Source organism: Chelon labrosus (genome assembly GCF_963514085.1).
Source record: "Chelon labrosus genome assembly, chromosome: 15".
NCBI lineage: Eukaryota > Metazoa > Chordata > Actinopteri > Mugiliformes > Mugilidae > Chelon > Chelon labrosus.
The window spans coordinates 23,670,154-23,697,584 of NC_140348.1; the positions used below are offsets into that span (position 1 = coordinate 23,670,154).

Below are 27,431 nucleotides of genomic sequence, written 5' to 3' on the forward strand. Positions count from 1 at the left end.
TGGGGAACTGTGAAGTGATGTTTCATAAAATAGTTTGAACTCAAAATTTATGATTTAAGCCAAAGGACGTGCAAACGATTAGTCGTAAATGATTCCTGTCTGCATTTCTGTTGTTTTGTTGGGTTTTGTGTTGTTAGGAAGTGTTGAGCATGCTTGTTTAAGGGCTCATGTAGGGCTATATAGATTGTAGTATACACAAATTAGCCACAATATTATGACCATTGACAGGAGAAGTTAAGAACATTGACCATCTGGTGACAATCCAGTGTTCTGCTGGGAAACTTTTGGACCTGGCATTCATTGATGTGGATGTTACTTAGACATGTAGCACCCACCTAGACCAGACCAGGCACCCCCACCCCATAGCAATGACACTCCTTGATGGCAGCAGCCATCCCCAGCAGGGTGCAGCCTGATACCGACTTAGGAACAACTCAAAGGGCAGTGGCCATAGCCTTACAGCGGATGGGGATACCTTTTTAGGGTGTTGGCCGTCATTCAAAGTCTCCAACACTTCAGTCATGGATGTTGATGTGTCCTCCCACATGCATTTCTTTTCCATTTTCCAGTGAACCTACGTACCCAAGCCGGCTTCTCTAACCACGAGGCCACAGCTGCCCAAATTGGCACCATACCGCCAAAAACGGCCACCAAATGGTTTTCAACCGTCTATACATTCATTCCTGCATGCCTACGAGCTCATTCCACATATTTAGTCCTCAAATCTCCAGACTGGCTAAACACAAAGGAGAAGATTCAGATCCCCGCAGCTCAGCCTTCTGAGAAATGCTTCATTTCCATTTGACCAAGGACTGCTTTGAAAAGTGATTTTTTTTTCCCTCCTTTTTTTTTCAGAAATGTAATTAGGCTGTTAAAATTAAGAGCTTGAATTTAACCGAAAGAGAATAACATCCAATCTAATTAGAGGGCTCTTTAATGAGTGGGTAATTAGCTACAGCATGGTGCACACAGGGTGCCATTATGGCTTGAACTTGTGCATGGACCCTTCTGACTGGGGCACCCTTTGTGTTAGATTGGTTCCAACTTAGGAAACGTTATTCACTGAAATATGGTTATGCTTTGCTTTATGCCTTTATGAGACACCACTTGGATATACCAGGGGGTCAGACAGAGGTTTGGAACGCTCCTCCTGACGCAAGTTGTAGGAAAACAGAACAGAAAGTGTCTCAACGGATAAGAGTACGAAGTGTTATGTGGAGTAAAAGGTTCTGCTGATGCAAGGAGGTTAAAATTTAAGTTTTAAAACTTGGGAATTTAGCGTAAATGTAAATTTGTGGTGTTGAGAGGACAAAAACAACCACGTACAATCTAAAGGAAGACCGAGAACACCAACCGACATGACCGACGTGAGCGAGTGCAGTCAATACACGGGCCTATTTATTTGCGCGGTCAATCATAGGAGATGCATTTTGGTGTGTGCATGTAACAGTACAGAGACAATTCATCATAAGCGACTGAAAGCTCCGCCCTCACACAAACGCACGGTAAGTTTCATCAGACAGAGTCTAGTAATCCGCCGGCTGTTTGTTGCCTTTCCGCTCGCCCAGCACCGCCCCTCATCTGGTGAAGCCCGTCTACCTCTGACCTCCAGAGCCTTAAAGCGACTGCATTAATTTTCCTTGCAAAAATCAATCGGCAAAGGAATGAGACAAGGAGAAAGGCCCTCGTTATTGCACCCGGCAGGACACACCCTCTGACTGAGAGTGTACGGCTGTTTTTATAGGTAATAGTTTAACGGAGGGTGGTGGATGGGGGACAAAGGGATTGCTCATTTCCCTGACCCCGAGGATGAGTCATTCCAAATAAACTTACACATGCCCTGTTTAATATAATTAGAGAAGGAGGTCTTCAGACAAATTTGGAGTTATTTGATGTGAAATTGTTCCCTGTTAATCACAAGGAGGAAGCATATGAGAGCAATTTGTTTGAAAAGATGGCACTGGAGTGTTGAGGGTTTGCAAGGGAATATAATGTATTCAGTCAAGGGCAAAAGAGGGCATATGACTGCAAATTCCAAGCCATGTGGCTGTTTCATTTTTGTTTGTCTATTTATACGCTGGCTAGCCGAACAGACTCGCAAACATTCCCCAAAATCAGATTAGGAAGTTATGAGCCCTATAATTAACCGGCTGTTTAAGCTGAGAGCTTGGGCTTCCTATTTCCTAATGAAGAGCAAGTGAAAAATGATTTAATAATGCAACAAATGTGCTTTATGAGCTATTAATATGTAGTACATAACCTAAACATGACAACAATATTGGCTGCACATTTAAAGATCTGAGTAAACTGTCCACGGTGGGTCGGTGAGTGTAGAGTTATGACAGTTAAGGCGGAGAGGAAGGCGCTGCATGTAGAGCTCGCGATGCCATTACTCTGACAGCGAACAGGGGGATCATGAGCCCAGGGAGGGAGGCGGAATGACTGAGTGTGTGTGTGTGTTTTAAAACGGCCTATGTGTTTAAAATGTGCTGCACAATACCTGCTAATTCTATTAAGTGCTCCTGTGGTGCGGCGGCGTGGTTATGGGTTGATGTAAATGGACGGCTGGTTGACTAAACAATGCAATAGCATTAGAATAAGGTGATTGGATGACAGAGTGGAGAAGAAGGCCCGAGCCCAGCAACCTCAGGAACTTGCCAAGTCCATTACGCGTATTGGAGACGTCTTGATATCCGTCGCGGGGAGTTGCCAGCCGAGACGCAGGAGACGGCGTTGTTTTGTTTAGGCTTCATCGTCAAGATGGCTTCCACCCCGCGACATCCAGGTGTAGATAATGCAATCAGCTTTGGACCTCACAAACAGTCCATCCCCCCACCCCTTTTTCAATCTGCACTGGGACCTTTAGGGTGTTTTAGAAAATAATAGTAGTCAACTGGCTCAAGGGCGAGCATAGACTTCAGTTTTGACTTTGCCACAAACCCTCAATGTCAACCTGTTCCCATAAATCACTGCTAAACCTACAATGTGAGCTGAACTAAGTACATCTGCAACAACATAGTACTACTGCAATATACACCTATCAGACATAAGATTATGACCACCTTCCTAATATTGTGTAGGTCTCCCTTGTTGCCTCCACAACAGTTGGGACTCATCAGAGAATGGACATGGGCCTTCTGAGGGTGTCCTGTGGTGTCTGGAAACAGAATGTTGTTAGTGTGTGTGTGGGGGGGGGGGGGCTTTGAGGGGAGGGGCCTCTGTGGATCATCCCACAGATACTTGATCAGTTTGGGATCTAGTGAATTTGGAGGCCAGGTCAACACCTTGTGCTGTTCTTCATGTTTTTTTTTAGTTGTTCCTAAACTGTTCCCAAACTGATGGAGTGTTATTGCTATGGACTAAATATGCGGAATGAGCTCGTAGACAGGTAGGAATAAATGTATAGATGGTTGAAAAGCCTGAAAACCAGCTGTGGCCTTGTGGTTAGAGAAGCCAGCTTGGGTACATAGGGTCAATGGAAAATGGAAAAGAAATGTGTGTGGGAGGACACATCAACATCCATGACTGAAGTGTTGGAGACTTTGAATGACTCCCAATACCCTAAAAAATGTATCCCCATCTGCTGTAAGGCTCTGCCCAGCAGAACATTGAATTGTCACAAGATGGTCAATGTCATTCACTTCTCCTGTCAGAGGTTTTAATGATGTGGCTGATCGGTGTATATGTGTATATGCGTAAGAATGCTTGATCAAAATGGAGCAGGGAATCACACTGGAAGCTTTAACCGGTAATCTGTAAAATAATTACTGAAACGTCCTCCATTTTAAAATGAAATTTCATACAGAATGACAAGAGTGCATCTTCAATTCCTCGCAAAAAAAAAAAAAGAAAATCTTAATCTTCATATGAGCTACCAATGTCTCACTAAGTTAAACTAATACTGTAGAAAGAGCATGGAGATTTCATTTTCAATTTTCTTGGAAATATCTAATGTCAAGTGAAGCTAATGCACTGAAATCCTCTCCCATCCTGCGTCTGCTCACAGCTCCAGCTCCATTCTTATCAGGCCTCCTCAACTCTAAGAGCCAGTCATTAAAAGCACTTGTGCCGTATGTGATTGTTTGAGTGTGTTCATTGGAGACAGGTGTCAAGAGGTTGTTCCTACTGCTTTAATTACTCCACAACGCGGTGCTTACCCACAGGAGCCGCGGGCTTTCTTCAAACTGGGGAGAAATTGCTCGATTTCAGCCCCCCTCCCTCTTCCCTGGATATTAACCAGCCGTGCGTGACAACGGGCTCAAGCGAGGAGATCAATTCCCCGGGAAAAGCGTCGTCTTCTTCAGACGAGAGCGAGAATCACGGAGCGGCACTTCCGCCGCTGTAGGGGTGGGTGTTTGGATTACGCCCCCAACCACCCCGTGCTCCTCCCTCCTCCTGTACATGACACCTGGTACGGGGGCAAGGTGATCCCCAAGGAGGGAGAGATATATCTATATATATACATATACACTTAGGCAGGAGAAAGGTCAGGTGGGCTGAATGTGCCAGGCAAACAGGCAGTGGGGGTCTGGGGGCCAGGGGATGAATCACAGGAGAATTGGTGCATGGCAGTGAATGAATAACCCGCCATGGCTCCCCAAACCCCATTATTTCCCTCCTTCTCCAGCGGGGCCTGAAATTCATGTCTGTGCATGCTGCCAGTTCATTAGGGGGAGGATGTCATTCCTCTTCTGGCTGCAGCAGGACAGGCCAGGCGGGCCCCAGGAGGACCCGGCCCTGTTTAATTCCACATCAACCGCTCCACTGAGGGCCTTAATCTCTGCTTGTGTGATCAATACTATATCAGTGTAAATTAAAATGACAATTTTAAAGTAATTAAGCCTGTTAATGCTCGATTCAAATGTCATTATTTGCAGAGGGTAGAGGGATGTGTGTGATGTGTGGGTGCACAGGGGTGAGGGGAGAGATTTCTTTTTTTTTTGGCAGGCTGTGTGAAGAGAGAACCATGTCCACAGTGACAGGTAAAGCGCCTTAACTGGCACAGCTCAATGTTGCCGCCGCAGCCACCAAAAGGAGGGCTTAACAAAAGCAGATTAACTCTCCACCCATGCCGGCCCGGAGACCTCTCCAATTTCAGAAGAGGATAACCCAATTGCTGAAATCAGATTTGTACGAGCAAACCCAATTATGGCCATATTAGATGAGAAGTGGCAGGGAGAGAACGCTTGCCGCGGCAGGCAGGAGGAATAGAGCGGGTGGAAGGGGGGTGGGAGATGGTGCGGGGCGGGGCGTGGGAGGGGGGGAGGTTAAAAAAAAAAAAAAAAAAGAAAGAAACGTTACACAATAAAAATGCACTTAACTATAGAATGAAGCCGAGCAGTAATTGTGTGATTCGATTATTTTTGTCTCCCTCCTCACTCTGCTTTTGAAAGGCTATTTAGAGTCATTGTTAGAGTGAAATAAATGGGACCCAATGTTAACCTTGTCCCGTGTGTGTGTGTGTATATGTGTGTATATGTGTGTATATGTGTGTATGTGTGTGCTGCCTCATGTGAAGTGAGGTGATGTGTAAGTGAAAAGGAAATGAAATGATCACATTGTTGGTTGTTATTATGACAGGCTCACAGCCCGTAGCCGCCGACCTCCCGCTCCTCTTAGTCCAGATTCGCCAATTACACCCAATCGCACCGGTTAGGGGCCACACCGGGCCCCCCGACCACCACCACCACACTTCCTACTGCAAATGTCAGCTTACTTAAGATCTGAGATCAGCCCTAACGTCATTAAAAATCAGCGCCGGCTTCTCTTTACGCTTTTCTACATCTGCACGATATGTTTCTGAGAGCTGACGGTCGAAACGGTCAAACTGTGACCCGGAGAGGACCGTCCCAAACTGTGTAACAAGTCTAATGAAGACGCTAACAGAATTTCCTTCTGCAGAAAATGCTCAATATCTCACAATTAGACGGGGCTAACAAGTCATGTGTTGACAAAACAAGAGGAAGTGTGGTGATTAAAAAGAAGCCTTTAGCACGGGGGGGTGGGGCGTGGATCGGCCGGTCAGTGCTAAGCTCGTGTAGCAGAAAAAAAGCTGTCGCAAGAGGTCTGTTCGTGTGACGTGGTGGTTGTCACTGAACCACCTCGGTCGACGGTTGGAGGAAATCGCCTGAAGCTGCAGTTACTATTTGTCAGCTCTTCTGCAAATGCTTGCCGTGCGCCGCCTTTTTTTTTTTCCCTAAATGGTCGGCATTTGGGCTGCAGTCGTGGGTTTAGACAAGATTCAATGCACCATCAGAAGGCGACACGTGAATTATTAAACCTCGGGGGTCTAACCGAGTTTGTCGCCAAGTCTGCAAACGCCAAGCCCCGTCCTCAGCGATGCAGCTCGATGAATTATTAAATACATGCCAATAGTGAACAGATAGAGAGCATCCCCACTGAAAAACAAGAGAAACCTGTGGGCATTTAATTAGCAGAGTGGGTGCTACTGTGCATCCCTGATCATGCAGGCTAAGAGGAGGCCTCAGGGGTCCTCGCGGAGGGCCGGGGAAAAGCTTGGCAACGTATCGGTTTGCGTCCGAGCTGTCCGATCCATCATGCTGTCTTGTTGACTGGTGTTAGCGGAGCCAGCCCTTATTAATTATCAGCTCGTTTGCGGACGGGAGGGCCGTCAAGGGCGGAGTGCGGGCGGTAGGTGGTAGGTCCTCCTTGATCAATGGGACGCCATCGCTCTCGGAGAACTCCGCTGAGGGTGATTAAGGTAAATTTGGCCTGGCACGCTGGAAGTTTGTTTTAGGAGAGGATGGGTGGATGCTGCAGGGATGGATAACTGCAGGTCGAGCGTGTCGGCCAAATTGCAGATAGCTCATCGACATCAGTGCGTCCTATTGGTTATTAGACTGCAAAAGCGGTGCCTGCTTAAAATGTCAAGAACAGTTTGTATCTAGATGCTTGCTGCTAGTTTGAAATAGGTTCTCCATGCTTAGAGGTGTCATCATTACGTTTGGATTAAACGTATTAGAAAAAGTTCTGTTATATTTCAATAGTTAAAGATTAATCGACTATTCAGAAAGTAGTCGATAATTAGCTGAAAAAAAGACTCGATCGATAAATCGATTAATCGACTAATCGAATAAATAATCCAGAGATTAATTGATAAATAAATTAGTTGTATATTAAATGGAATTGTTGATTTTTTTATATTTGTATTTCTTGTACAACACTTTTGGTCAACTGAGGTTGTTTTTAAATGTGCTATAGAAATAAACTTTGACTTGACTTAAAAAAAACGCACTTGAAAACTATTAAAAAAATGTGTTAGATCGTATAAACATTTTAAAAAATTTAAATAAATAGAAAATAAATAGAAAAAATAAAAAATAAAAATAAAAATATACAAGAGTTGCATATCATTAGCCTCATAGCATAATTGCCTAAGTCATATTTTAACATTTTCGGAAAAAACAAGGAAAAACACAATTTTTATCAAGCACATTGGTATTTTTAATTGATATTATAACAGTGGCCAAAAAAATGACTTGGCAATTATGCTCTGAGGCTAACGATATGTAGAAATGATGTATAACTTAAGCTTAAGATACCAAGTGCTTGACAAAAAAAATGCTAAATATGACGCAACTATACCAGCAAAATACGCCATATATAATAATTAATCACTTTAAAAGACGGTTATAGAACATAAGCAACATTTTGCTTTCAGGGTTAATGGTGACTATTTCACTGCTGTCAATAAATATCAATATAACTCAATGCCACAGCCCATTAGAGCCTCTCTGCAGTGATAGCTGAATATGCAGATGCACGCTTGAGTGTATGATGCATGTCACCGTGCAGACTTTTGAGGAGTGAAGTGTGCGTGGGGGGCTTTTTTTTTTTTTTCCTCCTTGGAGAGCGGGGCTTGTGAGAGCTGTGAGGGCTCTCAATAGACAGAGGATTATGGAAATCAAAGCTGAGAGATTAGCTAATGGGAATATAATGGCCACTGACTGCCCGGGTCAGCTGGGCCATGCAAATGAAGCAACTATAGCTGAGGAGGAATCGATATGTATGGACGAAGTGTCGCATGGAGACGGCCCCTATATCGGCAACAGACATGTATGTGTGGGACGAGCAGGCAACACACACACACACACAGAGTGAGGGCCTGAAGCCAGCAGACAGAAGTGAGCTTTCAGCGAGAGGACCCGGCTCAAGTGGGGAAGAGGAGATATCGCCAGCTCCAGCCCGGCCCTCTCTCACTGATGTCAACAGGCAGCATGTGACTCTCCCCTACGCCTGGCTCTCATCCCCACTGACACAGCACTGAGATGTAGATACTGGTCCAGGCCCGCTCTCCATCACGCTCCATCAAATGTCTATTCATGCCGCCTTGGCCCCAAAACACAAGCAAACGTCCTTGTGGACAATCAATAGCGCTGCAGCCAGGACGGCCAAGTATTACGACAGCATTTAGACACACTAAGTAGTTTATTTTCCGACGCACTCCGGACAATCTGACATCCGCCATTTAGGGTGTGCGCATATTAACCTTCTCGAGACGTACGAGGCAGAGCGGGCGTCGTAAAAAAACGCAATCGACTGGGACACATGACGGCGGCCGTCATCAGACTAAATGGAACATTGCCTCTCTTATATATCAGAATACCAATTTTAAGCATGTCAGAAAAATTTCAATTTCAGGTGGGAGCGACGGCTACTCCAATCCCCCCCCTCTCTCTCTCTCCTCTCTTGGAGGCTCCTGGCCTCTTCCCCTCTCATTTTTATTCCTGCCCGCTCGGCGCAGCCATTCATCAGGACCCGGGCAGAGGACACCTCCCGCCTGCTCACAAATGCATGGAGCAGGCAATAAAATTAACCTTGTGGCAATTGTTTTCCCACCCGTTTGATGGCCCCGTGTCAGCTCATCCGTTACGGCGGGAAGGAATAAAAAAGTCAAAGCTCGGATGTGCAAAAAATTATGACTTGTCGTGAGGGGTGGATGAGGAAAGGGGAGGGGGGGGGTGCCTGAATAGAGGCTCGGCTAATGCCAGATTATGGAGTCAAAACCCAATCAATCAGTGTTGGGGAGTATCTGAAAACATGCTTGCTTGTTGATTTGTGTCTTGGAACAATAAAGAGCACTAAGAGTCTGGTAGGTGAGTATTACGAAGCCTCCCGAGCAACAAGATGGCTGGATTTTATTTATTTATATATTTTTTTTACAGTTCAGCTAGAGCCAACCTCTTATGCGTGACCCGGCCCCTTTCACGGGGGCCAGGCAGGACAAGACGGAGGAGGGTGAGGAGTGGAAAGGAGGGGGATGAAAATCCTTCAGAGGGTGTTTATTTGCTCTCAACACCTCCTGAGCGATCAATATTTTTAATTTGGGTCCGAGTTATTATTTTTCACATCACCGCGCCGGGGAGCAGAGTAAAGTGGCTCATATTTTAGCACTAAAAAGATCGATATGACAGGCTCACCTTCACTCTGCCCCCTCGGCGGCTGAGGGGCCGCACATCATAATGGACGGAGGCGAGGCGCACTCGGGGGCCCGCCTCGCGCCCGGTACCACATCATTATCGGAGGCAGGGGGGGGACGCCGCAGCATCCCCAGCGCCGCGTCCACCTCCAACACAACTCAACCTCGGGGGTTGGGTTTAGGGGTGTTGGGGGGGCAGATCCCGTCCAAACAGAGAACTGTGTGTGATGCTTGGTGATCATCCAGGAGGGTAAAGGCTCACTTGGCCCCAGCCTTGTAATAAAACCATAAATTCCTCCACCTCTTTACACAATCCATTAATTATATCTACATTTTCAGTCAAAATATTTTCACACAGGGAATGCCCACTCTCCCCGCCTCGTAACTCAAACGCCTGATGGCAGATTCATTGATTGTCGCTCAACACATGTCCAGAGTGTGTGTGTTAGGTTTTTTTTTTCTGTATGTGCGCGCTTGAGTATATGTTTATTCGGCTTTGGCACTGTATGCACTTACGTCTGGCCCCCGGACCGTGAGTGATGGCCGCGGTGAGTTATGGTCCCGGCGATATAACCGGCCTGACATCTACTCCATTCAAGTGGCCTCAGTAGGTGCCGTGCTTCTCACCATATTGAAATAAGAGCTCTCTTAGATTTAGTTTGCAATATTTTAAGCTGCTTATGTGCCTGCTGCGGCCTTTTTAAACACGGAGCTAAGAGGAGGAAGAGGAGGAGGAGGAGGAAGAGGAGGAGGAGGGCTGCTGCTGCTAGTTAACCTCTGCGTGTAAAACCAACAGAGCTCCACTCCCGTGACCCCACTTTCTCTGCTGGAAAGTATATAATCTCTACATGCAACCTGTTTTTTGTTTCATCATAAAAAAAGAAAAAAGAAGCACGGGGTGATAAATACACGACACGTATTTCTAGGCTATCCCGTAAACACACTCACGCCGAAGTCCTGTCAGCACAGAGGGACACTAAGTGTTCATAAATTCCTGGCCGAGCGGAGCAGCGCTGATGATTGTATTACAGCCCCGCTGCCTGGAAAAGAATTAAGGACTCACCTCTGGAGCGGAGCGAGGCCGAGCCGCTGGCAGCTACTGACAGAAAGAAGAAGGCTACGGTGATCAGGAATCTGGACGCAAAGACTGTTGATGTAATTAGTAATATTTACAATAAGAGGATTTAGGGGGGAGGGGGGTGTTCTTAGTCTTCCTCACAGACTCACATGGTTGCTACACCAATCAGCCACAGCATTAAAACTACTGACAGGAGAAGTAAATATCATCGACCCATCCTGTGATAATTCAGTGTTCTGCTGGGAAACTTTTGGACCTGGCGTTCATTCATGTGGATGTTACTGAACATGTAGCACCCACCTAGACCAGACCAGGCCCCCCCACCCCATAGGAATGACACTCCTTGATGGCAGCAGCCATCCCCAGCAGGACAGGCACAAAAACGCTTTAGGAACAACTCAAAAAAACATGAAGAACAGCACAAGGTGTCGACCTGGCCTCCACATTCACTGATCAAAACTGATCAAGTATCTGTGAGATGATCCACAGAGGCCCCTCCCCTCAAAGGCCCCCCCACTAACAACATCCTGTTGCCAGGACACCCTCAGAAGGCCCATGTCCATTCTCTGATGAGTCAAAACTGTTTTGGAGACACAAGGGAGACCTACACAATATTCGGAAGGTGGTCATAATGTTATGCCTGATTGGTGTATATAATGTCAAACTGACAGGAAAAAGAAAAGTAATGCCAACAGTAGGTTTTAAACTCAGCCAACTAAAGCCTTGTCTCCTGTGTCTTTTTTAATTTCTCCTACAGGACAATCTACATGGAAACAGATTCCACGTCCCGGTTTGCTTTAGGAAGACACAAATTTTGCGCTGTCAAGACGCGAAGTCCAACTTATTTCATGCTAATCTAATAAACGCAATTACCGACAATCACATGCAGCACGGCGGTTATAGCTCTCTCATTACAAACAACGTAGGCGCCCGCTGCGACCTCCCCTGGAATCTGAAACTACCTGGGACTCCTGGGACGCTTCACTCGGGCTTCATTTGGAACGGAGGCAGCCTCTTTTGAACCTCCAAAGGACAAAGATTAGCGCAAGACAAAGCGCTCGAACGCCGAGGCTGAAATGTTTTTAAAGTACGTACACACGTGTGCATGCATACACACACACACACAGCCGCGGGGTGAAAGGAGACAGCAGTATCCTGTCAAGCCGCAGAGCCTGATTTATCCTCCGTCGCTGCTCTCATTCCTGTCCTGCAGACCACAGACATGAGGGATGCCTTTAATTTCCCATTAAAATGCCCTGGAACAACTGAGGGCTGAGGAGGCGCTGTGTGTGTGTGTGTGTGTGTGTGTGTGTGTGTGTGTGTGTCACTGTCTGCTGTGTATGTGGATAGCTTGATTAGCCCGTGTGACGGTGGTATAGGTGTGTGTTTGTGCATTTGCAGGCGTTTCCGTTAAAGCTGTGTGTCTGTGTGTGTGTCTGTGTGTGTGTCAGGAAGCGGTAACGTTAGCGCTCATCACTCCACATGACACGGGCTGCAGCTCCAGGGCCGGGCCCACGATAAATATTAATGGCCGAGAACAAGTGGATTGGGAGTTGAGTTATCAGGGCGGGCCTTCCTAATTGACATTTTACCTGCTGTATACCTTAACGGGGCTGTAAAGCACCGGGCCCGGGCTCCGCCGTAGGGGGGAAACGTGTCAGTCAAGCCACCCCCGCCCTCACCTCCCTATTTACTGCTGCCTTCCTCTGGGAGGAGAGGAGGAGGAGGAGGAGGAGGAGGAGAGGAGGAGCTCCGGCTCAGGCCTGGACTCCTCATCGTTTAACATCAAGGCATCTTATCATCAGGACGCTAATACGAGTAATTAACGCAAATAATGTCACAGATTCCTCAAGACCAGACAAAGATTTTTCACTTTTGTTGGATTTTAAATTAAATGAACAGTTTCTGTGGAGTATTTGACATTTTTTTTGTGAAGTTCTTCAAATGTAATCACAGTTAAAGGTCGATTATTTATTGTTTTATGAATATATTAATCCTCCGCTCCTTATAATGTGAGGAAATACAGAAATAGTGAATAAAAAACACCTGTCTGAAGCCAAAATAAATGGTTTTTCTTTTTATCTTACACCTAAATGATGTGATTTTTGGCACGAGCCTTAGACTCCTTATTAGGTTTGCGATCAATCGACCAAATCGATAAATCGCCCCGGCGTCGTCGGACACGCGGAGGCGGCTCAAGCTGGCATTTAAACAATCTCGCAGGCCACATTATTACACGTCATCCAAAACACTCCATGTATCCGCACGTGAAGACATTTAACACGCCAATACACACACACACACACACACACATACAGAGGCTGCAAAAACACAAAGTGGAAAACCCAGAAATAATGTTCCCACTTACATGATCTGAAAATCGACAGGCAGGGGGGCAGACAACAAACAATTATCCCCGGAGCGCAGGGGGCGGGAGGAACGGAAGGAAGGAAGGAAGAAAGAAAAAAAAAATATATGAAAATCGAAGATTGAGAAAACAAATACGGGGGATGTCATGAAAGCTAAATGGCAAGCCCTGTGTGAGAAGGACTGGAGAGTCTCTTCATATTTACTGTTGCCAGGATCTCAACGTCAGACGTTGCTTCTTTCCGCTGACTGATTCACAAAGACCGGCGCAAGCTGCCACCGCTGTTTGACGGAAAATGAAAATACAACAACATGAAGCAAAACAAAAAAAACAAAAAAAGGTTAATCTATAGACAAACACCATTAAATAAACAGCTCGTAATGCCGGGATATTACCAGCGCTTATGTGAAATGGCACATAATTATATTTTGGAAAGGCCAATGTTTGTAATATTTTTTTGAAAAGAGCAAATGTGACTCAGTGGGTGGCGTGATTTATGAGGGTTTGCGGAGGCGCAGCGTAGCGTGGTGATAATGCCGAAAACATTGGAGAGCCGAGACGGACACAACTCAGTGATCACACACAAACTGAGGCGGTAGAGGGGGGGGGTGGACGGGTGGGGGGGTTCAGTCCATATATCTGCACCATGTCGATATGTTATTGTAGAAGTCTTCCAAAATAAATAATCTCCTGGTAATGGAGGGATGATTGTCTCACATACCTGTAGTCTCTTTGTTGAGTATTGGACATAAAACTACATTTAAAGTCATGTCTGCTCAGGATCCTGTGCTGCTGGTTCTAGGCCTGAGTATCTGGCTCCACCAAGAGGCCACATAGAGGAACGACCAAAAATCAAATTACTATATAAACACACACTCTAATATTTCATTGGACCACCTTCAGCTTTGATTACAGCACACATTCGCTGTGTCTTTGTTTCCATAAGCTTCTTCAATGTCACCAGATTTATTTCCATCCAGTGTTGCATTCATTTTCCACCAAGATCTTGTATTGATGATGGGAGAGTCTGACCACTGCACAAAGCCTTCTCCAGCACATCCCAAAGATTCTCAATGGGGTTAAGGTCTGGACTCTGTGGTGGCCAATCCATGTGTGAAAATGATGTCTCATGCTCCCTGAACCACTCTTTAACAATCTGAGCCCCATGAATCCTGACATTGTCATTTTGGAATATGATCCATTGATGGAATAACCTGGTCATTCAGTATATTCAGGTAGTCAGCTGACCTCATTCTTTGGACAACATAATGTTGCTGAACCTAGACCTGAGCAACTGCAGCAACCCCAGATCATAGCACTGCCCCCACAGGCTTGTACAGTAGACACTAGCCATGATGGGTGCATCACTTCATCTGCCTCTCTTCTTACCCTGATGCCATGGTTCTCCACTATCCTTCCAGCTTTTAATAAGGCGTTGGACAGTTCTTAACCCAGTATTGGTAGTTTCTTCAATCTCCTTAGATGTTTTCTCTGCTTGATGCATGCCAATGATTTGACCCTTCTCAAACAGACTAACATCTTTTCCACGACCACAGGATGTGTCTTAAGACATGGTTGTTTAAGAAATGAGAAGCTACTCATTGCATCAGTTGGGGTTAAATAACTTGTTGCCAGCTGAAAGATAATCACCCATGCAGTAATTATCCAATAGGAGACTCCTACCTATTTGCTTAGTTAAATCCAGGTGGCATTTGCAGATTTAAATTCAAACTTAGGTAAATAAAACTGGACTTGCAAGTATCACTGTATTACTGTACACTGCACTTTACTGACACAGCTGCAATATTGTATGTATACACGTGAGCTACCTCGTTTTAAGTTTACAGTTCATATTTTATTTTATTTTTCTCAGTTATACATTTATAGTTATAGTTTTTACCTTGTGTGCTGTGTGGAATTTTTCCTGCTTTTTCTTCACTACTGGCTGCAGGTACTAAAATGCATTTCACTTTTGGACCTGTATAACTGTGCATGTGACAAATTATTATTAAAAGTATTTTAAAAGTAAATATATCTATAACGGCGATAAATAATGAAGCAAGGCGCAAAACAGCTCCCAAGTTAAAAACAAACCCTCAGCGCGACAGCACCACCAAGCTTATTTCCAGACATCTACTGCCACCTTGTGGACGTCTGCTTTAACTGCAGTTTGAAAACACTTCCACAAAAACCAGATCCCATTAAATAAAGACATTTGTTTATGTGCACAAGTACACTGATTAAAAACAACAACAAAAAAACACCACACGCGTAGCTTACTCTCACATCAAACCATCCAATATCAATCACTGTTGATCGTTTCCTGCATTTCCTGTGTGCTGCAAATAAACCTGACGTGCGTGTGATAATACAGAGTTCACGCTCTATCTGTATAAAGGGAACAGTGACATCAATGCCACCACCAGCGCCCTAATTTAAAGGCTGTTGTCACAAAATGACTCGTGCAGCGATGACACGTCACCGGCTGCCATGTTTCCTCGTCGCTGACATTAAAATTCAGAGAAATGGGTCGGTCATAACTGTGCTGTTTAGCGTCAAAGAGTAATGACTGCTACTATTACTAATACCACTACTAGCGACTCCTACTAGAGCTGCGAATGAAACGTGTGTCAGAGCGGCTGAAGCTTTCTGCATCCCACTTTAGCACGACAAGAAGGAAGTTAATAAGTTTATCTGATATGTTTTCATTGTTGGCAGATGAAAACACAAGAAGAAAAAATGTGTTTTTCCTTTCAAATCAGACTGTTGAGCCAGACACTCACACGTCAGCTCAGAAAACAAACTACAAATTCCAACAGTTTCAGCGTGAAACCCCCACAAACGCTCTGCAGCAGAGTATCAAACGGCACTTACCGTGAAATGCTCCTGGGATTTGTAGTTCTCATCGAGGTAGACGCGGGCTCTGTTGTACTCCTTCATGGCATCGCTGGACAACAGCTCTCTGGGGGGGGGGGAAGCAGACGACGAGGACATATCAGGGAGCGCCAATCACATCCGTCCTAATCGAGGGATTCTTCTAAAGTAATCCGACAAAGCATAATCTAGGAAGGAAATTTTTTACGGCGTTGAGCTTCGATGCCACCAGTGGGGGGAGTAGTCCGCTCAGTTTAAGACAAACTACTCAACTCGTTTTAGTCTGGGGGCCACATACAGTCCAATTTGATCTTAATATGGGCCGGACCAGTAACATAACAGAACAATAACCTGTTACTAAAGACAGCTCCACACTTTTTCCATTTGTTTTAGTGCAAAGAAGAACAAGTAAATTAGGAGAATGTTTACTTTTAATAAAATATCCTTGAACAAAAATTTAAATAAGTGCAATTTGAACACATTGCTGTCTGCAGTTTAGTCCTGGACACATTAGGAATAGCAGTTATGGAGTCTTCAGTTTGCAAATTCATGCTGCGGGCCAGATTAGACCCTCTGGTGGGCCGCTTTTGGCCCGTGGGCCGTATGTTTGACACCTGTGCAATCGATGTTCTATTATCAGGGAACTTGTTCTCCCGTTTCTGCTACGGTCACAGATAATTAAGACTAACTTAAGAGCGCAATACTTACTTCACAAAACTATCCACGTGTGACATGGACGCCTCGTAGTTTTTCCCACCCACCTCTTGACAGTGCACCGCCAAGAAGTGAGGCTTGTGTGACTGTACTGTCTGCAACAGAAAGGAGGAGAAGAAGAAGAAGAAAAGGTCAAAAAGTTTAATTTCACTTTCTTTATTCATTTATTTGCAAGTGTGTGCGTAGAACAGATGCGGCGCAACCGCCCGAATACAAGTAAAGTTGAATTATTCAGTGTGCCGTAAAAACCCGTAAGAGTTTGGCGCCTGGGCCCTCCACAACTCTTCCTACCTCGCCTCCGTGACACGCTGCTGTATTTACACAAGACAAAGTGGCTCGCTAATGTAGGCAGAAGGCACTTAGCGAGCTTGTTCCACAAGCCCGACGCCGGCCCCTCTTCATCTGGGATGTTCCTGCGGCGCTGCGTGTGTGTGTGTGTGTGTACAGCGGGGTGTGACAGATGCTCCCACGTCACCGTCAGAGCCGCCGGTGCACCGGTAACGCCGCCGCTCTTCCAGGAACATGTCAGGCTTTTATTAAAGACGCGTGGCAAGGCTCCAGCAAACGGAGCGGAACCCCGTGTGCATGTGATGTAATTAATACAAATTGTGTGTTTACTGAACAAATATGAAGAGGCAACATCCACTTCCTGCAAGCCGCCTCGCCCTCCGTCACGTGGCCTGGCTTCATTAACGTGTCGGTGAGGTGTTTGTGAGCACCCTGTCAGAGGTGCTCAGAGTGGCTGGCTTCTAATGGACAATCGATGGCAAAAGAGTGATTTACAGCGCTCACAAGCACTCACAGGGCCGGGCGAACGGGCGGCAGGCACAGGCCATACATCAGTGTCACGGGGTATAGGGCAGCGGGGGCCTACAAAAGGTCCCAGGACCCCGAACGGAGCCCTGCTGCTAACTTCACCAGCACCCCCAGCCTCGGTGCACTGCGCTCACTGCAGGCCCAATCAAATAAAAGTAATGTATGGCAGTAACGCGATGGATTTTCCATCAACCTATGGCTCGTCACTTAGCTCGGTGACCCCGGAGCGGCTCGGAAAGATTAGCGCACCTATCAGCTGACGACGGGAAAAGGTCACACTCTCAAGGAGCCCGCGGCTAACGCGACGTGGGCGCGGAGTTCATCGGCCGCGTTCTGTTTGTCTTTCCACGCTGCTGTAATTTCAGGTCTGAGCCGGCAAACAGGACGGGACGCAATGTGGTAGTTTCATCACCAGAGCTTTACTTTACGGTGGCAAAGAAAACAAAGCCCTCTGTGGCGTCCAATTAAACGCGCACCGCCGACACGCGAGCAGCGGCTGACGTGTTGACACGCCAAATATTGTATCTCCATAAAACGATGTTATGAAGCAAAACAACAGCAGAGGTCTCTCTAAACAAGCCTCAGACGGTGACAGCTGCTGCTGCTACTGCTGCTGCTGGTCGGAGCACAGAGAGTTTGATATGGAGGGTGCGTCCCGTCATCCTCTCTCCTTTTTTTTTTTCCCTCTCCGTGACCTGGTTCTCCACAACATTTGCATTCCGAGGAGGTCTCCCCGCAAAGGAGTCAAACAGCGCGGGAGGCAGAGGAGGCTGGCGCTGCCTTAAAAGAAGTCTGACCTGAGTCATTGTCCTAAACATTCACAATCTGACACTCGAGGAAAAACAACGTCCATCCAAACCTCTTCATCTTACCACTGATTTGAGTTTGATTATGCGACCAACCGTCAAATTAAAAAACAATCTACAAACTGAAACATTTGCAACAGGTTGAAAGAAATGTCAACTCTATGGCGCGTGACCCCTAAATGACGGGTTCGGCTGGAGGTCACGGAGCCGGAGCGTGCGCCGAAGAGCAGGTGATGAAAACGTTTCTGCAGAGGTTTTGTGTCTGAACCGAGCGGCGCCCGAAAGCAGCAGATGTCAAACGTGTTCAAGCCGTGGAGGCTGCCAGACTTCTGGTGGCGAAAGCAGATGAAATGTCAGTTAAAGAATAAAGGAAGCCTTTATGCTGCGATTTCGGGGGCCGACGGAGACACAAGCCGACACTCGTGAGAGAAAACGCGGTTCAGTGTGAGGTTTTCGCTCCTGGATCGCACCGGGGCGGTTATTTAGGTGACCAGAGACGGACTGAGAAATAATCTGTAGGACCAGAGGAATTTGTGGGATGGCGTATGACATACATCGATCAGGCATAACATTATGACCACCTTCCTAATATAAGCGTATCATCTGATATTTGTGGATGTTTCGTTAATTAATGCATTATTAATCCACGTGGGATTAGTCATATGTTTGACATTAAATATACAGATCAGGCGTAACATTATGACCACCTTCCTAATACTGTAGGTCTCCCTTATGCCTCCAAAACAGTTCTGACTCATCAGAGAATGGACATGGGCCTTCTGAGGGTGTCCTGTGGTGTCTAGTAACAGGATATTGTTAGTGGGGGGTCTTTGAGGGGAGGGGCCTCTGTGGATCATCCCACAGATATTTGATCAGTTTGGGATTTAGTGAATTTGGAGGCCAGGTCAACACCTTGTGCTGTTCTTCATGTTTTCTGAGTTGTTCCAAAAGTTGTTTCGAGTTGTTTTTGTGTCATTGCTATGGGGTGGGGGTGACTGGTCTGGTCTAGGTGGGTGCTACATGTCTAAGTAACATCCACACCAATGAATGCCAGGTCCAAAAGTTTCCCAGCAGAACAATGAACTGTCACAAGATGGTCCATTTTATTTACTTCATCTGTCAGTGGTCATAATGTTGTGGCTGATCGGTGTAGACTGACTGCATTACTATCCAGCTCAATAACAATAAGAGTCTCAAAAGGCCTCAGGGACTAAAGCCTCCCAAATAAATAATTCATTAACTCTAAAGACCAGTTCATCCAGTACGATCACATTTAGTTCGTTCATTAATGTTAATTACTTTCTATTATTTATTATATATTACTCATCCTCTTGATCTCTATTGTGCTGTGACCTCGGTACTTAGTTTCGTTCCCTTTCATGCACCGCATGTCTTGGAATGACAATAAAAAAAAAAAAAACCTTGAGAACTTCCTTATAGGCCTGACCTTTGAACAGCAGGTTAGAAAGCCATAACAGAACTACACAGTCATTTAAACTAAATATCTGATCAATAAACTGATAACCTGTAGCCCTGTGTGTGTTTGTGTGTGCAGCGCTGCGATTTACAGATCACGATTTACAGGCTGGACGCGAGGACCTGACACAATCAGCGGCCTGTGGCGGCCCAGGGAACTTTCCCATGCAAATCGAGGGACCGAGGGATTATTCAACTCGGCGCGGTGCGATGCAAAGCGCTGTTTATCCTGCTGCAGCAGTGGCAGAATCCCATTTACCTCAGTTTATTGCACACATGTTGGGGGGGGGGCAGGCAAATGACCCTGCTTTGCTTACGTGTAAATGACTGGGAAATCCTGACACGGGCCGAGAGCCTCCGATGCAGGACTTGATTGGATTCAGATAAGGAAATAAAAGCATTTGTCGTTGCATGGATAATAATGGTTGACAGGTGAGTCACACAGATTGACCATCAAACAGAGTTGTAAACCGCGATCCTATCAACTAGGATGTTTTTTGCAGTGAGCTGCTCTTTCCTGTAATCTGCAGTCGCTGATGTTCCCATAAGCTACTTAACGAACAATCTGACGATCTTAGTTTCAATTTGTTCTATCGGGCTCTACATATATGAGTAAGCGTCAGCTGCCAGATGGTGATGTGCATATTTAAGCCCTGATGCATTCATGTACACGGATTCCTGTAACTGGCCCACATTCCTCTCTAACTTCTCTATTCGATAAAGACCCAAAGCAAAATCTTCTGAACTCAGTTCATCTGAATCTGCAGCAAAAACACTCTAGGTATGAAGAAGCACCGTCAGAAAACACAGCTGGCAAGAGCAGGAATTCACGAGAATCAGATTAAACAATGTGGAACAACAAGCAGGCCTAGTGGTTTTTGCGGTAGCTGGCGCAAACACGACTCTTGAGCTGCAATTAAGGTGTGTCGTAAATACTGTATATATAATTATATTTGCTCAGGGAATTTCCTCAAGGTGCTGGCTCGATCTGCTGGGCGGGAGCTGCAGGAAACAAGATGCGACATTGATGACATACTGCATGCTAAGACACAGCATGTAGAAGCAGCAAACCTGCATATGTACCAGCAGCCACTGGGGGGTGCAGGGGGCCAACATACCGCCCAAAACTGGCCCGACAGGTGAATTTGCAAAGTGCGAAAATTACACTGAATAGTTTCACTGCAATCTCTTAATAAAAATAGCTGCTATTCCTAGTTTGCCCACTAGGGGTCTCGCAGTTTTAGTCGGAGTTGCGGACAAAACAACGGCACTTAGACCCAGAACTAAACAGCAGATGGCAGCACTGGTGACCCTCTAGTGGGCCGGGATGAATCTGCAAAGTGCAAAAATGGCATTAAAGACTTTAACTGCAATTTTTCAATAAAAGAAACCCTAGGGGTCGCGCAGTTTTTGCAGGAGTTGTGGAAATAACACAACGGAACTAAACAGCAGATGGCAGCTGTGCACCGGAACTGCCCTGGAGTTTCAGATTGTTCATAAAATGTTTTATATAAGGATAGTTCATTAAATGCAAACATCTACATAGTGTGTTTGTACTTCTTTACTCTAAAATAAAGGGAAGGATTTGGAGTTATATGTATATATAGGTTATTATGCTATTAAGTTACTGGTCCGGCCCCCTTGAGATCAAATCAGGCTGCATGTTGGCACTGATACCCCTGATTTAAAGGATACTGCAGGAAAAACACAATTGCAAAAGGATGCATAACATGTAGACATAATATATTTCTATTTATTTCTCCTAAAATGGGTTCTGATCTTCTTCTAAGTCCCAATCATCAGCAAACACAAAAAGTTCCACTAACACACGTCCAGGCAGGGAAAAAAAAGTGAGTGATTTACGAGTAATTACTGCAGAAATTCAAAAAGAATACATGACACCTTTGTGGTTACGATCTTGTTAATTAGTCGGTCGCTGATTGCAGAGTGCATACAGTCGCCTTGGAGCAGAGTGAATTGGAAACACTGGTTTCCAGTCTCTTCGCTTCGTTTCCTGACCAAAAAAAAAAAAAAAAAAGTTGTCGTGCAGTTTGTGATTGATGGTGCAGTGCTGATTCAATTTACTGGGAGTGAGACCAACGTTTTCCTGTGTGAAACAGCCTCTGGATCCCTTCCAAGTCAGCACATGTCACTGCACGGTGCTCAACGTACAACGTGCTTCTTCTTTTATCACATCCGTAGAGGGGTTTTTCATCGTGGCTTTTTTTTTTTTTTTTTTTTTTAAGAGTTCACGACCAAACAGAAGGCCGACCGCCGGATCAGCAGACGCACTGAGCGTAGTACTGTGTGTACAAAGGGATCACCGGGAGGTTGTGCAGCGCGGCTGATTGTAGCGAACTCTAGCCGCCGCCGCCGCTGCTGCCGCCGCCGCCGTCACCACCGCCGCTGCTGGTTGTTCCCAGCCGCGCAGAGTTCAGAGTCTGATGCTTCTTTCCATGACGTCAGCAGGCAGCAGCGCAGAGCTGGCATGAGGCTACAGGCCTGGCTGGTTCACACAGGGGCACACCTCTCTCCCTGCATGCTTTTTTTTCCTCCCCCCCCTTTTTTTTTTTCACTGCACACACACACACACACACATATATACACACACAAACACTGCAGACGCGACACCTTCCTCTAAAATACACAAGCCTGCTACACAGTGCAAACAGAATTCCTCTGCGACCGTAACCAGGACATGCTTTTCCACACACACACACACACACACACACACACACACACACACACACACACACACACACAGAATGCTTTATGCTCACGACAGCCAATAACGTGAGTGTTAAGCAAGAAGTGTAAGCTGGAATCACCCGGCAAACGACACATGTTTTGGCATGCCGGCGACGGTAATAAATACGAGGAAGAGTGAAGCCAAGTTGACGAAGCAGGTTGCGTAGAGGATCATCTTCTGCCTTCTGACCTGCAGAGCTAGCTGCACAGTCTCCGAGGGGAAATTCATTAGAAACAATAACGCCGATTCAGTAGATTATGATTATTTGGCGCGAGAGAAACCATAAAAACCATTAAGTCTGGATAATGAAGCACGCTCCAAACCGGTTTTAAAATCATCCTGACAGCCAGCGGTCGGTTTTAATTGTTCGGCATTGACAGATTTAGCCTGAAGAAATTCATTTAAGCTTCTTAACAGACGCATGGAAAAAGGACTCTATAGCTACCAGCAGTGTCTGTAAAAACATCAGCGCTGGGTTTTGTTTTTTCAGATCAATCTCTAAAGTGCTGCTGTTGGTTGGACGCTGCATTGGACCATCAGAGAGGCTATAAAAAGAATAAAATCCAAACCGTGCAGCCAGAACAGCTTCATTCCTCTCATTGTTGGAGACGTTAGAACAACAAACTATAAGAAACAGGAATGTGGCGAAGGAGATAATATAATATATGTAGAGCTATTTGGTTCTTTGAGGCTAAAATTTCAGTACACACTCCCTCCATGGTTTGAATTTGAGGTATTTATTACTTTCTGGCATTTTAAATTGGTCCAATATCTGCAGACGGTATTTTTTTATTATTACATTACTTTCAACAAACACACAAGTAGTAACTCAGCTGGGACGCAAACAATGTTAACAATTTTTATAACCGCAATTCTGATTTCAGCACTCTCCACATAACATAGCTCAAAATCCATCCAAGCCATTGGTGACGCATGAGACTCCAGGACTACGAGCTGCTCTGAGTTTGACCTGTGTGCTCAGTGACCATCACTCTATAATCTCTAATGCTAGCAAGGCATCTTCTTTTGTATATGAACACTAAGGGAATGAGCAAGAATCACGCTAGCATGAGCAAGCATGTGTCACGGGCCGTGAGACACCAAACCAACACTGAGTAGCCTGGTGTCTGGCCACTGGGGCGCTTCTGTGGCTCTATTTTTTCAGGTGTGTCCTGCACAGTTCTGACCCATCTAGCGTAAATAAAATATGGGCCAACAGATTAGCATGATTCAGGAAATCCCAGCTCTGTACAGTGGGTCGTAGCTCTTCCCAGCCTCTTCATTCAGGTGCAGGCTGGAGGTGCCACCTGGCCCTAGTCTCCGCGGTGAGTTCAAACGCAAACATGGGTGATGTGAGCCGGCAGTTTCTTTTATGTTGGTTTAGTACAACTGTAAATTGACAGCGCAACGGTTGCATGTTCAACTGTTCATAGTTGCATAATAGTTGTTAAACATAAAACTGGAGATTATGGGCTTATTCATAAAAGGATCAAAGTGTTTGTATCACCATTTATTGACTATAGTAAGTCCTGTCCCTTCCAATGGATCGCCGTGGGATCTTATTTCTGATAATGGTTACCAATGGTTACCAGTGGGTAGGTGATTAGGTAGTAGGTGGATGGATGGATGGACCTGAAGCTGAATTACTAAATCTGGTAGTCAGGTGTCAACCAGCTTCATGGGAAAAGCCAACTTTGACGATGTTTCTACCAACAGACATTACATTATGTCCACCTTCCTTAATATCGTGTAGGTCTCCCTTGTGGAGACTCATCAGAGAATGGACATGGGCCTTCTGAGGGTGTCCTGTGGTGTCCAGAAACAGGATGATGTTAGTGGAGACCTTTGAGGGGAGGGACCTCTGTGGATACTTGATCAGTTTGGGATCTAGTGAATTTGGAGGCCAGGTCAACACCTTGTGCTGTTCTTCATGTTTTTTTGAGTTGTTCTTAGTCATTAGAACATAATGCTGATTCAGACACTTGCCAAAATACACATCATCACATTAGACAACATTAGGCCACTTCTTCCTGGTACCTAATAAAGCAGTTATGCTCAGCGTTCGTGTAGAGGTGGACCTTGCAGACCACATTAGACTGTGATTTGACCTGAGAACGTTGCCTTGATCTTCTCTGATTGGCTGGATGTAAACTAGGGATGCCCAAATGGCCCAGAAGTGCATTTTCGGTTTTCGGCCGAAAGACTTTTATCACCGAAACAACGCGGCCGAAACAGGATGTTGTGATGACGCGAGCAACAACAGCCAGCACGGGCATGTCTGCCCTGTGGACGTATTTCAATATATAAAGTATTATATAAATGTTATATAAAGACCCCCTGATAGCGATTTGCATTTAATTTATCACCTGAACTCCAAACATCCAAGCAAGGCAGTTTACCAGTGATGGTGCCGAGGCAAAAGGAGTGCCCAATACGTCGCTCGCGATTGACTGGTAGACCGTGAAGGCAGTGCGGGCAGATCATCAAAATAAAAAAAATGTTTCAGAAGTTAGTCTAATCATTTATCTGTTGCACCTCCAAAACAAACAGCAAGACAAACGTTCATCTTTTTGTTTTTTCATTTTTTATTGCGACATGCCTGTTCAGTGGCACACAACTTCACTTAAGACTACCGTCTTTCTTAAAGGGACAGCGCTATTTTTCTAAAGGTGCAGTGCACAAATTTTTCTTCATAAAAAGAAAAACAAATATGCTATGCTTTTATTTTATTTTATATTGTGCATTGTTGGAATGTGCTAAATAAATATTTTCATAATTTTGTAATTGATTTATTCTTTGAAACATGACTATTAATTTATGCAGTTACGATGGCTTGATGTTAGTGAGGTTAGTACACAGTCATAGCCATAAATGCAATGGTACTAATAATTGTCATAATAATTTCTTTCGGTGTTTCGGTTTCGGCCAAGATTTTTCATTTCGGTGCGTCTCTAATGAAAACCATAAGCTTCTACACTTCACAAACATGTTTCCTTGGCCCATAAAGGTTTAAAATGAAAAATCGCACACTGTCAGTGGTATTGCTTTTGTTCATTTTTTATTTCTAAAGTGAAAATAATTCATATTTTAGGCTAAGTTCGTCCTAACGTACATACAAACTGTGCTAGGTGTTGAAATACTGGATTGGGACTCTACATTATTATTATTACATCAGTGGCATCATGCGGAAAGAAAATGTTCTTGGTGTCAAATACGGTTTCTTGTAAATGTACAAAACATCTGCTAAATCTCATTTCCGCCGCAGGAGTCATGAGGCTTCCCACATTATGTTCTGTTCTGTGTAACATAATTGCTGTTGATTTTACATTAATGTGACATTAAGAAGACTTAATGGAACATAGTGGTCTGGCAATTACCAGGAAATCTAATCACGGATATCAATATTTGTTTCTTGGTTATTAGTCCTGCATCACTTTCAGTCTATTTGATGTGCATTCTGTTTCTGCATGCTGCAAATTATTGGTGCAAAATTTAAACAACTAAACAGCTTGTCCTACAAGCAACATTTGAATTTACGGCCGACGGTAGGTCTGCTTGAATGACGACAGTAAGGTGAGCGTGTGTGCGTTTAGGGAGAGTCCGGAATATTTTCTGCCGTAAGCAAATGGACCGGTGCTTCCAGGGAACGGCAAATAAGACTGTGTGCTTTTTCATCGTCAGTGTTTGAGGTGTTCAAACTTGAGTCTACATTCTGGCTTGAACTAACTACTTTTACCAGCTACTCCCAACCGCGGTTGAGCTGTCCACACAAACAAAGTCTAACCAGCAGCAAAAAGAAAACAAACTAAAGAAGGAGTTCAGTCATGTTTAATTCTCAATGTGTGCGTAAATAGAAGCAGTAAGTGCCAACTACACATGGAAGAGCTTAGTTTCACTTTAAAGGAGCGAGTTTCCTACAAATTATTGTTGGTTCATTTCTCTTCTCTGTGAAGGGCTTGTGTATTTATGTTAGCAGCACCTGAAACTAAAAGTCTGTTTGACTTCAGCTCACAAAAACACAGAATAAAATGTAGTGCAACAGTGCAGCATCCTAGAATAGAAACCCTCACTGACAGTTTTCCAAACAGATCATAAACTAGTAAAGTAAAGTAAATAACATTGACCATCTTGTGACAGTGTTCTGCTGGGAAACCTTTGGATCTTTTGGACCCATCCATTCATGTGGATGTTACTTCGACATGTACCACCCACCTAGACCAGACCAGATACCCACAACCCCATAGCAATGACAGTCCTTGATGGCAACAGTCATCCCCAGCAGGATGCAGCCTGACACAGGCACACACACAAAAAAACTGTTAAAGAAAAACAGCACAAGGTGTTGACCTGGCCTCCAAATTCACTAGATCCTAAACTGATCAAGTATCTGTGGGATGAGCCACAGACACCCCTCCCCTCAAAGGCCCCCGCTAACAAGATTCTGCTGCCAGACACCACAGGAAACCCTCAGAAGGCCCATGTCCATTCTCTGATGAGTCACAACTGTTTTGGAGGCACAAGGGAAACCTACACATTGTCCCTCCAGTGTTTAAGTGTACGTTGATACCTGGAAAATTGTTATAAATAAGTTATTGTTAAAATAAGTAATATCACTTCTGAGTAAGAAAGTCACCCTTGCATCATTTTCTACTCATTGACGAGAAAGAGAAACCGTTGTGGCTCTTAGGATCACACCTTGGTGTGGTGGGTAGTGTGTGCGTTTGTGTTGTATAGGTGGTGACATGTGCGTCACCCGCCGTACAGTCGAGATGGCGGCAGTACATCATCGGCCTACGCATATTCGTGGCTCTAATGCGGTTTGGCCGGAACCATCGCGCCGCCATCACCGACACACAAATCAATACCGGGCTATTACGCCTGACTGTTGAGTGACGCTGCTCGGTTCTGGATTACGTCCTTCCTGATGAATACGAGGACTGGCTAATTGTATTCTTTGCTTCTTTTTGTTTTTATTTCTCAGAAAACAAGTGATTCTTCTCCTAATCTGTCATTATCTGTTGATTTTCGCCTCTTTGTGCCAATTTTTGGACTTCGAGTTTGATTTCTGAAGTGACAGAAATTTGAATTTGTCCCACTTTCTGTGCAAAGAC

General features: G+C 45.1%; 1 protein-coding gene across 1 annotated transcript in view; it reads right to left on the reverse strand.

Annotated features, from left to right (window-relative positions):
• The window catches only part of inpp5a (inositol polyphosphate-5-phosphatase A), a 147,849-nt gene that overhangs the window by 74,584 nt on the left and 45,834 nt on the right, over nt 1-27,431 (reverse strand). Inside the window, exons 3-4 of the mRNA XM_084562292.1 lie at nt 16,468-16,568; nt 15,760-15,847 (exon numbers count right to left, since the gene is read on the reverse strand). Coding sequence (XP_084418418.1) covers nt 15,760-15,847; nt 16,468-16,568 — 189 coding nt within the window. The remainder of the gene's footprint in view (nt 1-15,759; nt 15,848-16,467; nt 16,569-27,431) is intronic.